Below are 16,708 nucleotides of genomic sequence, written 5' to 3'. Positions count from 1 at the left end.
TTCTCTTTGACAGGTATGTATATTTTATTACTGTTGTTATTTTATTTAAATATATACTTACTATTATATGATTTCGAAACCTATCCAGGTATTTTTTCGAAACAAAAAAGAAATAAAAAAGAGAGAGACGTCACCAATCACATTTAATTTTTAAAGAAAAAGTACTATATACCAATGTGAATGTATAAATATGTAATAATATTCAACGGACTATAATTTGGGTCTCCCAACTGTCTGAAAATGAAAATTGCATGCGCATTAAGGAAGTTGTTTGATCACGACTCGGATGTTGCAAGATGTTTAAGCACGTATGGACTTTACAATGTGTTAGACTCTAATGATACGTATAACTGTACATCCCGTTGAATGTCTGATCTGTGCTGTGATTATATCATTAAATATCTGATCGACATATTCATGGAGTCTATTCAATATTATCGATGAAAGTTACATACGGTTTGTTATTTATTGAATTGAATGGTTTTCAAGAAATTCATTTATAGCCGTCAATTAGGTATCGGATATTAAGTTCCGGGATAGTGATTTTGTTCCTGACGAAAAAAGAGAAAACTCTAAACATGACTAGTTAATCAGAAACGCCTGGGGCTTGTTTGGCATATTTTATTCTTGAGAAATAAAATATTTAGTTTTGAGAGAATATAATATTTTATTTTAAAAGATATAATTCTGCAAATAAATAATATAAAGCACAAATTAAATATTTAAAATTAAAAAAATATCTAAATATAATTTTTTTTCTCAAAGTAAATTGTTATATTCAAACAAGTGAAATTTATGTGACTGCCAACTTCTTAAAAATGAAAAAATAATTCCGTAATTTACAAAGGTAATAACAGAGGAGCAATAATTTTAATCCAAATGAACAGGCCAAAAATATTTATACTATCTCTTTTTTCCGGCAACAGAATCTGCACAAAGAGCTCAGCCCAAGACTCCCCGACACTAGCATGAGTGCTTGAACTAAAAAGAAAAAGAAGAAGAAAACTCTATGTACAAGTATGAATGAATATGATAAGTTGTGAGCTATGCATAAGATTTAAGAGTAGCTCCACAGAAAGTACAGACAATAGCTTTCCGAGATTTCCAATGAAATGGGATTTTACAGAATCTCGTGGAGGTTTCTATGTCCGCCACTTTAGCACTAGAACCACACCGCGAGCATGTCGCTGCTACCGGCTTCATGTTCCTCTTCGTTCTCCTTTGATCCACCAAGAAGCATATGCAGACCATCAGATTACAGTATGTTCGTGAGTGTTTTTGTTTATAGCATTCGGTTTTCTAGCTTGAAAGTGTTAACTGTTAGAGGACAATAATAAGGCTAGGAAATATATATGCTAAATATGCATTTGTTTCTTATATATAGACAAACATGGGTTATCAAGTGATGGAAGACTAGAGGTGCAAACTTGGCAACTAAGTTATGGTTGATGAGTGGATGACTGAAGTTACAGTAACAGTTGGGCATAGTATTATTGTTGTGGTGGTGATATAAATACCGCTTAACCAACACACTGTGAATACTTGAATACTTTGACTGTTAATTAAATGTACACGTAAATTTTAAGTGTAAAAAGTGAATGTGTTCACCAGCTTTTTTAAACCCCTCCCTCCAATTAAATGTTTAAATCGTACAAACCCGAGCAGTAAACATTGCCGATTTTGCTCTGAACCATTTTTCTCCAGAGGAAGACTTTTTCGATCCTGCGGCGAATTTGGTGAATTTACAGAAGACGTGCACTCGCAGCAAAATTGACTGAACTCGGAGTTTTTTAAAAGAATAGAAATTTATTGTATACTTTGCCTCATTATATAGTTTACACCCCCCAACTGATTGGCGAGTCTACAACATAGTACATTTATACAATGGTAAAGGATGGTGCCATGGTACAACAACCATCAGCCGTTCACTTTAATCAGCTACAAATGCAATATTTTTACAACATATCCTGTCCCCTCTTTTAATTACAAAAATTATAACAGATGCCTACATTTTAAACTTCTAAGCTCAAAAATCCTGGAGTCACCGAGAAAACTATTACTTCAAGCAGGTATACAGAAGGAAGAGCTCAGAGGCGGAGGCAAGACACAGACCAAGTGAGGCCCAGGAGGATTGCAACTTATAGTTGTCTTACTCACATCTGGCAAACCCAGTTGAGGGGGACGAACATATCCGGCAACAAGTGGGACACACAAAACTGAGACAACTATTCTTGAACCTGTAGCAACACAAATTTTACTTGAAATACCGGAAAAAATGCATAGTTCAAACATTTATTAACTGCTTAGCACACGATGGAAGTGATTGAATATAAGATAATGTTAAACAGTTTAAAGCATTTAGATACCTTCATCTTTGGATAGATCTGCATAACCTCTCTTCCTCCCAGCAATCATCCAGTTCTCAGAATTCGCGCTGACTTCATATAATACTTCATTCTGCTGCATAAAGAATCAAAGACACCGACATTCTCCAGTTACTTGATATAACTTTTTTTAAAAGTCCTACCATCTACAGACTACAAGCAATAACCAGCTAAGTTTGCAAAGGAAAAAAATGAAAAGATATATAAATGGGAAGTAGGCAAGGGGGAGGACAAAAAGATAAAGAGGAAAAGAAGATATAGACTTCCTTTTCAAAGCCACAACCACAAAACGAAAATCTATTACTAGATTTCAGATTTTCTCAACCAAGTGACCACATAAAGAGTAGTTCGCCACAGGTATATTTAGTTTAGCTCGTCAGTAATTATTTGTCAATTAACACAAACCTGTCACGTCTATATTGTCACATATGCTAGTCCATGAATTTCTATCCAGCATTCTGGCGTACATACCATTCCAAATATTACATCATATATCATTACACTGAAGCTTAAGCATATTAAATCGATTACAATAACATATTAATATACTAGCTTATATCTCGTGCGATGCACGGGTGACTCTTTATTATAAAAAAAAAAAATAACATATTAATATTAGTAATAAAGCACAGATTTTAATATTTAAACTAATATTTAATTTTGTTTAAGAGGTTACCTTTTATCAGAGATCTAAATAAATAGACTTACTGATGTTTTTAACAAGTCCGTTAGAATAAGTTGTTAATAATTAGGCCCGTTAGATAGATTTATATATATATATATATATATATATATATATATATATATATATATATATATATATATATATATATATAGGACCAAGTGATGTGTTTAGATTATAATATATAAATGTGTTTTAATTAGAATAGAGTAGGTCCCTTAAAAATGAATATTTTTTAAAATAAAGAGGCCCATCAATTGGCACAATTACCGACCGACCAAAACTTCTAAGTTGCGGCTTTAATAGTATATATGTCACCTCCATCCCTCCCTCGAAGTTCTAAGAAGCTAGAATGTACTTGCTTAAAGGCAGAGGGGTGAATTTTACCCGTCATAAGATCGAGCCACCTTATAATAATGTTCCTAGATAATGTGACCTAATTATCCTAACAAATATAAGAAGGCGTAATTCAGTTACTGTAATAAGAATTAGTTTAACTCTTATTCTAACAAATAAAAGATGTGAATCAGTTAATATTTGTAAGTTATGTTAACTAATTGGTAAGGATACACATTAACCCTCCAAATTTCTGCAGCAGAAAGGAATTCCTGTTAATCCCGACCATTCCTTTTTTTTAAATAATAAACTTATTTCTCTGAGAAAATATATTACTAATCTGATATTCACCATTTAAACCGTCAGATTAAAAAAATAAGAGGATTCAACTTACTTTGTTTTCAGATAGAGCACTATCCTCAAAAAATTTTAGCCTTTCAACTCTCCATTTCATGGCAACGAGCTGTCCAACTCTGAGACCACTTGAAGGAAGAGGAAGAAAACCAACTGCAAGGCAAGGGTCCAGCACAGGCCTCTGTAAACCAACAGCACACCTGAATGTCAAGTGTTCGGTAGCATTCTCAACTCCACTATGAGGTAAAGCCACAGGACTGTGAGCTCCAACATTTCTGTTACCAGAAATTTCATATTTTATATTCAAAATACTATCTTCCTGAGGCTGCTTGGGTTCATCTGTACAAGGGAACACAAGTTGTTTGAAATATGAGCAAGTACTAAGCCTTGTTTGTCTGGAGTAAGAACATTTTACAAATATTAGTTTCTTAATTTCTTATTTTAGTTTGTTTAGGGAAAATATTATGCAAGTCAAACTAAAAACAGAAGGTAAGAAAAATATTTACATTTCAAAAAATTGAAAAAAAAAAAAAGTTCACAAACAATGCTCCCAGAGTTTTAAATATAAAAGAAAAAGAAAAGGAAGTAAAGTGGAAAATTTTTAATTCTCATGTGTGTTCTCGAGGAAGGAAAGCAAAAGTAATACAAGTAAGATTGCTTCCACTTTCACCCAAAAAGTAGTATAGAAGGAGAGTAAAAAATGAAATCTGTATAATGATTTTAATTTGGGATTCGAATATAATCTTTATTTCTTCTTAGTAATTTTGTCATTTTCCATCCATATCACTTCTAATCAAATCTCCCTTCCACGAAAAATCAGGAGCACACTAGTGAGTTATTTTAATTTATTGCCTTTACTTCCCCTCCGTTTTTATTTGCCGTCACTTTTAAAAAAACTCGGCTTCAATGTTTAAAACTCTAAATCTACCATAAACAATAGAGCCAATGTTTGTTTCAGGCAACGCAATTTTCAATACAGCACATCAGGTACGTCAAACACCGAACGATTGATCCAAGTCCCGAACATGATAGGAAACTCATTTTTTATATTTCTTTAACCTATCAAGTCCGGTGTAAAAGAAATAAGCAGATGCTTGTGAACAAGTTACCCTGAGAATGGATCACACTGAGAAGAAACCAAACTTACCTTCAGGATTCATATTCGAAAGGCATATACTGAACAAAATTCCAGCCTTCGATGTAGGGGAAATGACTAGCGGGAAAAAAGCTGAAGCTGGTCGTCCATCACGTTGTCCAGTGTGAGCAAATCCATCTTGGAGGTCCATCCAAGCATCATAGATGGTATATGTAGCTTTTACTTGAGAATGTAGTATCACCTTATGAAGCACAAAGGAGTGATTGTTTTAGAAAAAATTATTTTAAAAAAAGTTATGAAGGAAGAAGTTCACAAATAAACATGAATTATACTGAAGTTTTACAATCCAAAGACCCGTGAGTTTAACAGTATCATTACCCAGCTATACCTCAAAGAAAAATTGCATGTAGATTCTTGTTATAGCATTATCTAATATGGCTACTTGCTTCATAAAGGAATAGATCAATAGAAGTATATAACTCAATTCCTTTCATAAAAAGGTATGACCTTGTTTGAATTGGCTACACAGTCAAGAGACTCAAGACTCTGGATCATGACAAAAAGATAGATCCTAGAAGTATAGGAATGCATGTTGTCGTTACTAATGTGGAATCAAGATAAGCTGCCCATACAGAATATCAGTACCTGCAAAAGTAATGTGCCATCATTACATTTATCGCTGACCCTTGTGCTTACGTGAAATGGCTCAGTGAAATGAACTGCTATGGTCCTGATAATTAGAGAGAAGTGTTTTAAACTAAATTGCGTGATACAAACCAATTAGCATATATGCACACGACTTAGAATGAATAAAAAAGTGCCTCTCAAATGTTTGGTTGAGCGATACTCCGAAATCAAGTTTCAAAGCTATTGTCCTCAATCCATCCACTAGACTCTGTCTCTGCAGATTATCCACCCCTGAATTAAAAATTACAAATACAGTAAGCAATAGAATAAGAAGTTAATATATGACCTAGACAAGTATATTTAAACGATGACGAAAACTTTATCAGAACAGTCACCTTCTGATGTCGCTCTAACAAGCTCATCACTAATGGCTCGCATAGGAATCCATAAAACAGAAGTTATATTGCTTGCCCATTCTGGCAATTCTAATCTACTATTCTGAAGAGTGAGCTGCTTAAAATGTACATCACCAGCAGAATCTTCGCTTCTGGTACTCTTTAGTTGATTTTCACCTGCATTATCATACCTTTCCATTTCAATATTATGTGTCTCCTCTATTACCAGACCAGGACCAGGGTCAATGTGCAAAATAGCACCCTTGAGGGAGTAATTGATAGGTTTTACAATTATTCCCATCCACTGAAATTCATTTAATAGCAAAGCAGAAGAAACAGCAGGAACAAGGTCAACCAAAGGCCTTGGTTCGAGGACCTAAAAATTAAGAAATAAAGGCTAGTTACAAACAACTTTCGAAACTCCATTTCAGAAAGTAAGGCAAAGAAGAAATTTATCAATTTTAACAATGAGTGAAGATCAGAATTTACCATTTTTTATGACATAATATAAGAATAATATTCCACAATTTTCATGACACGAAATAAGTTATGATTTTACTGAATGCTTTCATTCGTTTTCTGGTTTTCAGCAGAACTTTACATTTAAATCTAAAATGCAGATCATCATATACCAGTATAGCCCTTACTAAGCATAGTAGGGAAGAAACACTACTCCTATTTATCTGTCGAAGCTACACTACCTTCAAGATAGGTCTTGTTGGCTTCTCATAACTCATAAGATCATCACTTTCTGCAGGTCCACCTCTGGAGAAATTATGAGATCTAAATATTAAGTGGCCAATATGACCTGTAAGAACGCCCAAAACATAAGAACCAGGCTTCTGTGGAGGTAAGGAAAGGGTGATGGCATTCTTGCCAGGCTTTAAAATGGTTGCACCAGAACTCTTTCTTGCCTAAAAGTCAGAAAAGATGAGTGTGACTGATTTTTTATGAGAAACCAATAAACTACAAAATGGTACAGAATGAATTAGTTTGGGCAAACAAGGAGTAACCTTAACACCTTCATCAGCATTATGGGTATCCGTGAGAGTTAGACTGAGTGCTTCAAGATTTATATCATCTGGAAAACCACTCCATACAGTAACACACAAGGTTCCAGGATCCCCATCACATATTTCCATTGGTGGCCCAGGATTGCTAGAAAATGTTATTAAGGATGACACGTCTAGGGGTACAGGGTTCTCCATTTCACTGTGTGCAAGAAGAATAACTTCTGATTGAAAAGCTTGTCGTTCTTTGGGCAAGAACAAGCCTTTGTCTAGTGACAGCAATCTGACGCAAGATGATAGGTATCCAGCTTGATCATTGAGTATTCTCTGACAGTCCGCTAAATTGGGAAGGACTTCTGCTAACAGATCTTGCCATCCTTCCCCGGAATAAAGAGCACAGACTTTCTCATACGACTTGGCGGCTAGATCATAATTACCATTCTTATACCAGACAGCTGCAATCTCTCCATCAAGTACAACTCCATGCCGTTTCCACCATGAGTGATGATAATTATCAGCAGCACCTTTAGATAGCTGTAGATACTTTTTCTGACATGAATACATATAAACAGTCAAAGAAAGTTTACAGCCACCTGATATACTGCCTATCGACCCAAATCATATTAACTGATATTTTCAGTTTCACCAAGGAATCTGAAGGAACGAAATTTATAAAAATGGCGAGGCGTTGGAAATTTGTTGCTTTGTAAAATTTAGTGGATGCAAATATATATACTTGGCAAAAATAATTGTGTTCTTCAATTTTTTAAATGAATTCATTATTATAAATTCTCAAGCTGAAGTTGGCACTGTATACTAAGGCCACTCAGTAAAATACACTTACTTTATTAGAAGTCCTATACTTTAAATACAATGTTGATAACAACATTACAATAGTCTACAAAACCTTCACTGCAAAACTTCATGTTAATCTGCCTACCTCAAACTCCTCCAAAGATGACAGAGATTTCCATAAATCAGGGTCTGATATTGTTTTCTTCAAAGCATGCTCTGCAGCAACGTGAATTTCAGAAAGTCTCATTGGTCGGTCGATTGTGCTTTCAAAGATTCCAAGAGAAGAATTAGTTCGTGACATTGTAACTGCATTTACTTTAGGTGCTGGAGCCCGTCTTAGTTCTGAATCTGAGCTGTCAGTGCATAGCAATATGATCAGGGATAGAAAGATTAATGAATACAGATCATGATTTTTTGAAAAGAAAAAAGAAATTATTGATAATACTGAGGCAGTTTTCTTTCTTGAGCATAGCTGAATAGCTATTCTTTTTAGGGGGGGTGTAAAGGGTTTGTATTCTGCTACTGTTTTCCTTAATGTCTATGATAATAATATATAACAATATAATTTGTGTAATATAAGTGCACCCAGTTTTATCTTTGGCGGAGTTTGAATTGTATGGCTCTCAAGTGTGATGTTTTATGAATTGCTACATTTAGATCTATTACCCATCCATAAAAGATTGCCCATCAAACATTTCCAAAGCATTTCCAACAGAAAGGGAAGCCCTCCTACGATTGGCTTCACGCAGTAGTAGTGAGGGTTCGAGAGGTAGTGCTTTTCTTTGAATTCCAAAATGTTTCATCTTTGGAGTTGCGTGAAGAATCGTCTGCACATATATTACCCTCAATGTAATAATTCAAAAAGTAGCCTCTTGATGCAAAGAAAAAAAATCCAAGCACTTAATTTATCTAGAATCAAACAGAACAAGGGCGCAGGCATTCTTTAATTCAAAAAAATGAGAAAAATAATTTTACAAACATAATGGTCCACAGTCAGACACTTCACGAGTATTTCTAAATATACAAGTGTCACTATAATGTAGAGGTAAGCTAATATCTAGGCTAGGATAATCAACAAGATAGCTATAGATCAATTTACTCATTTCATAAACTTGCAACAAAAACAGCACTTATATATCAACTTATAAGGTTCTTGGTTTGATAAGCTTGTCACCAAAGCACTATTCCACTCTGCAATCAAAAGTAATTTTGATATTGGTCTTGAAGACTTTTTATGGGTGTTATGAATTACCATTAATTCTCCAAAATCGAATTAGAAATGACTGTAACATCATGGTCAACATACCTTTTCCTTCTCAAGCACTTCAGATGAAGCATCAGCTGGAATTGAAGGCCAAACCGCTGGCTTTGGCCAAGGTAGCATGCTGAGTGACGCACTTTTGAAGGGAAAATGTAGGAAGGTAAAAAATTTAAAGTTTTAGCAATAATATGACTGGAGAAACTGACTGTACAACAACTTTTAAAAGAGTAGGTACTTCACAATATATTGCAATTTTCAGTAATAATCCTCGTATAGGATATGCAAGGGTATATACCTGTTGGCAGGACTTCTTTCAATATCAGGTCCGTGACCAATTAAATATGCAAGCCTCATAAACTGCCACAAGCATGGATAAAGTTCAATTTGAAGGTAATTGCTCACAAACTTTGAATTCAGATCAAGCACATGCAATGTATGCTACTGTTTCTCTCTTCAAGATTAATAATATATGATTTGTGATGATCATCACCTGACGCAAGGAACTGAATATACTAAGTATTAGACAATGCAGCAATCAGCATAGCATTGTCAAAAGTATCTGCCGAGTGCTGACGAAATTATGTATTGGGTGCTTTTTCACACATTTTTCATTTTGAAGCCTACGATCTACATATAATGATTGAATATCATGTAAAGCATGTGATGTGTACCTTAGTCCGGCATAGGGAATACAAATCTCCCTGAACACGGTGAAACTCTTTTTCTGTATCAGGTGCAACTGATACATCACTATAGCGTGATGCAGTGGCGTCAATTAAACTCAAGCAAGCTGTTATCATCCATACTTCACGTGCACAAAATGGTAATACTTTCTGGAAAGAGTTCCACCAGAAAATAAAAATAAAACCCGAATCAGGAGGATTGCAGTAGGAAAGAAGTGAAGTTGGCATTGTATTTTGATCAAAGCGAGAGAACTAGAGTAATGAGCACGGATGAATTAAATAAAACGGCGGTACCTCATGCAGGACCAGTTCCTTTGAGAAGCTCATTATAAATGCATAACCCCTTGATGCAACTTCATAGGGACGATTTAGTTTGAATAAGAGCTGTATAATTAAAATACACATTAAACACAAAAACACATCCAACAGAAAAGTGATACTGAGGACATCACAAGAATTAAAGAGCCATAAAAAGCAGTTGAAATTAAGAAACTGATCCGACCTTTTTTCAGCACTTGCTGAACTCTTAAAAGGACCTCAAAACTTCTTTATTTAATCATCAACTTACCAGCCCCTTCTACTTTGAGAAGAAAATGTACCACCCTTAGTAGGATAATTAATATATATATATATATATATATATTTATATATATATATAGGCCAACATTCCATAGAGGGACTCCTTATATGGAGTTACATAGTGCGCCACTATAAATCATCAATTTTATTATAAATTCTATTATAGAATACATATAAAACGTGATTCTAATATTGAATACTATAAAATAAATCTATTTTAAGTAATTTAACACTTAGAATTTAATTAAAAAAAGTATATTTTCGAAACTGATTCTACAACAGAATAATTCTGGATGATTATTATTCTGTTATAGAATCATGTTGAGATATTGCATAATTTTAGACGATCTTTGGAATAAAATAATTGTATAATTTCGTTTTCGGTTTAATAATCAAAATTTGCAATTATATTTCATAAAAAATATAATAGAATATATATTATGTATATATTTATAATGGTGTGCTACGTAACTCCATATAAGAGGGTATGCTATGGAGTGCTACCCTATATATATATATATATATATATATATATATATATATATATATTTCATGCTAAGGTCGAATTTGTCGCATTTTGAGATATTTAATATCAGCTCTCTTCCAAACAGCATACTATTCTCTCGTTGTAGTTATATTTAATGTGTTCCAATCTTGATTGAGTTAACCCAAAGGGTTATATAGATTGCTCACTTGCTCTCTTTTAAGGAGCTGTATTGTTATATTGCACGGAAAGAAGAAATTTGTTGTGACCAGATCAGTGCAGCAGTTAAATATAGAGCTCCAAACTTTCTTAGAAGATTCCAAGTAAAAGCTAATTAGTAGATATGATGTTTTGTGATGATAAAACTGCAGTTATTTTAGCTGAAGATCCAGCTGCATTTTTTTTATAATTAAACTGCATTTGCCTTTGATTAGATCCAGCTCAACATGCGAGCAAAAATCATATCCTGATCCACAGACATTTTCATTAACAAGGAGCCTACCTTTGCACGCTCTGCCAAGAAAAATATAAGCTTGGTGATATCTCAACTAAAGGATTCAATAGTAATATGCCCCATCCCCTATTGTCTTAATTGTAGTAGCTCATCTCTGGACCAACTTTGAGTGGTGTAAACATTTTGGCATCCCTGAAGGTGTAGTTGGAATCTATAAGGATATTCAGTTATTGTAAATATCCTCTACTCTAGCCATGATGCAACCCAAGTAGGATAGTAGTGCCCTATCTTTGGTTGTATATGCAGTCTTTAACCCAGTCACAGCCCAAATATACATCGATACTCCTATAGTCCAGCTATAACTTCTGATGAGAAGAATTGGTATTCAAACATCCCACACCTAAATACTTCTGATATACTTTTTTTTAGGTTCAGCATAGAGCATACAAAAGGCTATACAGGATTGTCAAAATTTTAGCTCCTAATTGACAGGGTAAAAAAACACTATTAAAAGAGAGTTAGTATTCCAATTTAAGATAAACAGTTTTGCACACCTTTGCTTGACAGGCAAATAAATACTGCCTGAACTCAAACGCTCTAAATGAATCATTTTGAACAATCTGTGTCAAAGGCTTGTTGCCTGGACTTAAGAGCGCAGCCTGATCATCTCCACGGTCCATTCCTCCAAAGTCTCTTTGTTTCCCTACCATATTAACTTGAATACATATACAAACAGAGTTAGTAAAGTGACCTGAAACTTCAATACTTTAGGTGCAAAAATATCAAAGGTCTTGATTAATAATATGGAAAACAATAATATATATATAACCATTCTTTATTTCAAAATACAGACATATTTCCAAGAATTTTACTACCATTTACCAAAATTATATTTAATAGAAAATTTTCATGTCTAGTTGCATCCAACAATGTAGATCTCTGCCTCAACCTATTTAAGGAACTTCATGGAGATTATAAAAACACCAGGCAAATTTCATGTAAGATTAGACTTGGTTTTAGTATTAAATATGATAAAGATACATATGTAGGCTAATACAATAAAGTGTAATAAACAGAGTAGTCAACATGCACTAATAAAAGAACATTGTCCTGGGATATCAAAATAAACCAAGAACTTGAAAATTAATTATAAAATTGCAACTAATCCACCAGAGTACACATTAATGGCACCTGTTTCCAAGTAGCAGAGTTCTAGCTCGTCATATTCGCGTAATGAGTCTTCATGCAGATGAGCCATCTCAAACATAAAAGCCAGACTTTCCTATACACAAGGAAACAGCGCAGAAGAGTTCATGCAGATGATATACATTAATGTACAAACACATAAATGTGCCGACTTTCACCACATGTAGAAAAGGCGCAATGAATTTTCGAGATTAAAAATCTAGTCGTTTTGGCAAAAAGAAAAGATATCTCTGTCCAACTGATTCCAACCATTAAAACAAAACCAGACCATAGATACCTGGAGTAGAAACAAAACCATTAAACAAAACATGACCAAAGTCGCCAAACACATCAAAACAATGATAGTAACACAAATAATACATCAGTTATCATCATGTATCTTTAACAACTCCATATAGCGTAAAATAATACATTTTTTCATACTAAGTAAAACGAGAAGCTACCTTTAGAATAAAAAAATTGCAGAAGTTCCATACTGGCATAAACCGTTGTTCGCTAAGCTTGCGGATCTCGTCTTCATAAAATTGAATCCGCCTATCTAGAGTGTTTCTAATGGACTCCAGGACTTTGGTTTCCATGTCTTCCCAGAAATTTGCTTCTGGCGCAAGCAGATCTAATTTGCAGCACCTGAGTATTTTTTAAGCATTAGACTAAAGGGATAATATTTCAGGTAAGAAAAAAGCACCTTTAATATATTGATACTACATGTTCACACCGGCTTATGATGCACCAGTAATTTGCCAGCACTGACTTCTATCTAAGATTTATGCAGCATAGCAAGATCTCACAATACTGAACATCAATTAAAATATTAATAATTTTCTATACTGCTTAATATCAGAATCAGCCACTAATTCCATCCTCAATTTGAGTCCATTGATAGATGCCTGGATGTCCTATATCAGGACAACTAAATTATCTGGGGAAATCTTTTTAATTCAATGGCATTATGCGTATTGACAAATTGTACCAACGATAACTCTACGGAAAGAACTGAAAATACATGTATTGTAAGCCACCTAATATTGCCTAATCTCATCCTAAAATAAATCATAAGATTTTCATTAGATTATGTACCTTTCCCTTTTCTTCGAGTTGAAATCAACTTCAAGTCGGGCATAAACTTTTTTTGCCATCTTTGTTGCCTGATCATTGTGAGGAGGGGCTCTGGATACGAATACAATAAACCACTCACGCTCATCATTCTGAACTATTAATTTCAAGCGTGGTTTAAGTATTGTCTTGAACTCATCAAGGTCCTATACGAGAGGGCACTCAATTAGATAGCTAAAGAATAAATAGCTTGTAATAAAAAATTTTATATATATATATATATATATATATATATATATATATATAGAATAAAAGTAGCATACAGGGCAACAGCTCAGATTTTGAGTACGACCTTAAAGAAACAGATATGGTGGAGGGAAAAATACATTCCAAATATTATATACCGTGCCTTGCCAGACTGTTGCAGCGAGTGTGTGATGGATCAATAGTACAGAAGACGTTCATTTCTATACTCCTTACATAATCCTAAAATCAATCATCTATAGGCTAAATAGCAGGAACTGGTTATGGATAGTGCACATTAAGCAGACTCACATAAACGCTATATGTAATAGGCGAGGAGTGATCTCTTTTGCCGTGCTTTTGAGATGACCAGAATCAACTTATATATAATTAGAGTCGTTTTCCCAGATTTTCGATTAGAAAAGCAACTGATGTAGGACAAGTTAGAGAGATCAAAAAAAAGTAATAACAATTATCTTCATACCAGAATCAGTAGTAACCAGTATAGGTCAAGGTATCAGTAGTCAATTAGTCATCGATGTAGAAAAAGGTAAGAGAGGGTCAAAAATAGAGGTTACAGACCCATCTCTACAAAAATCGAAACCCACCAATGAATTTTTGAATTTATCAAATATTAAGCAATTCATAATATACATCATCTACGGGAAGGTTACAATTGTTTATATAGGAGAATTAGTAAAATCCTAGATAAAAGGAAACCAAATTATTAATCTATTACTCCAAAGTCCAATCTACAATCATCCTAATAATCCAGTTACTTAATATAACCAATATACCAGATCAAGCTTTAAAAACAAATACCTAATCAATTTCAATATAATTTATTCCTGAATAATACTATAAAATATATGCAAAGTAATATATTGATTCTTTTGTCTGCATCAGCAACGCAGAAACAAAGATGAGAACATGTTATAATTTTTCAAGGCGATGATTAGAATATATCAATAACTGCTAATACTGTGTCATCTACTACCTTTTCTACCAGATCATATTATACTTTCAATTGATGCTGTAAATGTGACATAATTATGTGTAATATGTTTTATAGGCAGAAAAAACAATTTTTAAAAAGGTATATCAAATAAAAAAGATGTACTCATTTAAGTGAAGTTAAATGTTGAATTCTCAAGATAGTTTTGCTTATTTATTTGTTTAGTGCTAAACCATTGATAAAGGTATAGTCATGTGTCCAACTTTATATCCATATCCAATAATCTTAAATAATTTTAAACTAAAAATCTGACCCTTGTATGTATTCATGCTCGTGTTCGAAAAACGTATCCAAGTCCGGGGTAACATAGCATAGAACTAACAAGCAGTTCGCAGAGTTAAACTAAAATTTCTTTTGACTTATGTCTAAAGCTCACATCGTCACGAGTTGCTTAAAACTATTCTAAGAACTAAAAGAATTTTTCTAGCATTTAATGACCAAAGAAGCTGCTTTAAAACTGTTTACAAGTTTTAAATACGCCCAACTTACCTCACATGTAACCAGAACCACGGTTGCATATGGTTCTCTAAACCAAAATAATGATAATTCATGAGGAAATCGACTACGTATTCTTGCATCTGTTGTCAATATATATTCCACTGGCAGGCTCTGGAGGAAAACAGGATTGCGTGTCTTGTTATTCAAAACAGCTCCTTTTAATGGCAACCTTTCTTCAAAGCTCTTCTTAACAAGAGGCCACAAATCGCTTACATCTTCAACTGAAAAAGAATTCGGAAAATGAATGTGTAATTTTGGAACAGGGAATTATGATCTAGTACATACACTATAATTTATTGTGTGCATGAATTCATAACTATGGTCTCATTTATGATTTAACTATGGTCTCAAATGTGACGATAAAATTAAATTAAGAAAAAACTTCAAATAAATAGCATATAGAGTCTAAGCAAATATAACAATTGTTGTTCTAGGAATGAAGGGTTCAAAGAGTACAGAGTTTATATTCTGCATTATCCTTCTCATTTCAATGTCAAATATGAAGGTTGTCCAGATATGGATTTCATGGATTCATATAAACTGAATTTCAAAATATGCACATAATCAACCAAATCAAAGTTCATATCCTCCGTAAATTACGTGCACGAGGTGTCAATGAAAAACTTAAATACAATATTATCGAATTTTGCCATCATCCTCTTACTAAACTTTTTCAAACCAGAAAGGTGATTTAAAGCATTTTACACTGCCGGAACGTATCTGAGCATAGAACAAGTAAGAGTATGTACACTACTCCTCTGCAATACTAACAAAAGTGCTTCCACAACACTCATACAAACAGAACAAGCAAATTCCGAATTCTATTAACAATTACCCACCACATTCTAATTAAACGTCATCAAAACATACACAAAACAACATCATCTCAACCGATAAAATCCAGCTCCAGACTTCACTTAAGCAGGAGTTAACAGATCTGTACGGTATGCACGAGTCATTGCATATATAGTAACTAAATTCTGAGACACCGCAAATCTCACAAGATATTATAATTCATCTCTAAACTAAGCAATTTCGCAGTTACTTATTGTAGTATAAATTGGATCTGATTCAAGCGAGACAGTAACGATTTGCTTGATGCAATGCACATAAAACAACTTAAAAGAAGTTGTGGCAGAGAGTGAAAATAAGAAATTAGGGTTTGAAAGAGTGAAGAAGTGAATTGAAATTTACCGGCAACGATGATGCGATCGCAGGAGTTTTTGATGGATTGAAATTGAGCCAAAAAATTGGCCATTGAATCGATGATTTCAAATCGCAGCGAGCAGTGCAGATGTCGAGCTTGTTGAGAGTGCGATTCTGTTGTATTTTCCAGTGACTGTTTTGGTAATAAAAAAATTAGGAATAACTCCGCGTTATGGTTTTCTTTAAATTAAAATATTAAATTATAAATCTATTAGATTTACTTTCTATATAATGGCAAATGAAAATGATATATATTGTATAACAAAAATGATATATATTGCATAACAAATATTTTTATCATTTATATAATTTATTTATTCAAATCATCGGTCTACTACAAAATAAAA

General features: G+C 33.6%; 2 protein-coding genes across 3 annotated transcripts; both read right to left on the bottom strand.

The window, feature by feature from the left end:
* Nucleotides 1–897: 897 nt before the first annotated feature.
* On the bottom strand, nucleotides 898–1,368 carry LOC108218176 (uncharacterized). Its single transcript, XM_017391095.2, has one exon. The coding sequence runs from the start codon at nucleotides 1,249–1,251 to the stop codon at nucleotides 1,045–1,047; it is 207 nt and encodes a 68-aa protein (XP_017246584.1). The 5' UTR covers nucleotides 1,252–1,368; the 3' UTR covers nucleotides 898–1,044.
* Nucleotides 1,369–1,786: 418 nt separating this feature from the next.
* LOC108218710 (trafficking protein particle complex II-specific subunit 130 homolog) lies at nucleotides 1,787–16,510 on the bottom strand. 2 transcript variants are annotated; one of them, XM_064091328.1, is made up of 21 exons: nucleotides 16,350–16,510; nucleotides 15,147–15,376; nucleotides 13,424–13,605; nucleotides 12,790–12,973; nucleotides 12,332–12,422; nucleotides 11,695–11,855; nucleotides 9,918–10,007; nucleotides 9,612–9,773; nucleotides 9,236–9,297; nucleotides 8,986–9,076; nucleotides 8,346–8,506; nucleotides 7,825–8,032; nucleotides 6,888–7,433; nucleotides 6,576–6,788; nucleotides 5,875–6,250; nucleotides 5,671–5,770; nucleotides 5,498–5,579; nucleotides 4,904–5,093; nucleotides 3,797–4,095; nucleotides 2,367–2,460; nucleotides 1,787–2,237 (listed from the first exon to the last, which is right to left on the bottom strand). In XM_064091328.1, exons 1-21 carry the CDS (start codon nucleotides 16,411–16,413, stop codon nucleotides 2,062–2,064), a joined length of 3,762 nt encoding a protein of 1,253 aa, XP_063947398.1. In that variant the 5' UTR covers nucleotides 16,414–16,510; the 3' UTR covers nucleotides 1,787–2,061. The 2 variants fall into 2 exon arrangements, with proteins under 2 accessions (XP_063947398.1, XP_063947399.1); XM_064091329.1 differs by having other exon boundaries at nucleotides 2,367–2,457.
* Between the last annotated feature and the right edge of the window lie 198 nt (nucleotides 16,511–16,708).

The sequence above is a fragment of the Daucus carota genome, chromosome 4 (genome assembly GCF_001625215.2).
Source record: "Daucus carota subsp. sativus chromosome 4, DH1 v3.0, whole genome shotgun sequence".
In the NCBI taxonomy this organism is placed as follows: Eukaryota; Viridiplantae; Streptophyta; class Magnoliopsida; order Apiales; family Apiaceae; genus Daucus; species Daucus carota.
The sequence above is the reverse complement of the archived record's forward strand: the minus strand, read 5'-3'. Positions and strand labels throughout refer to the sequence as shown.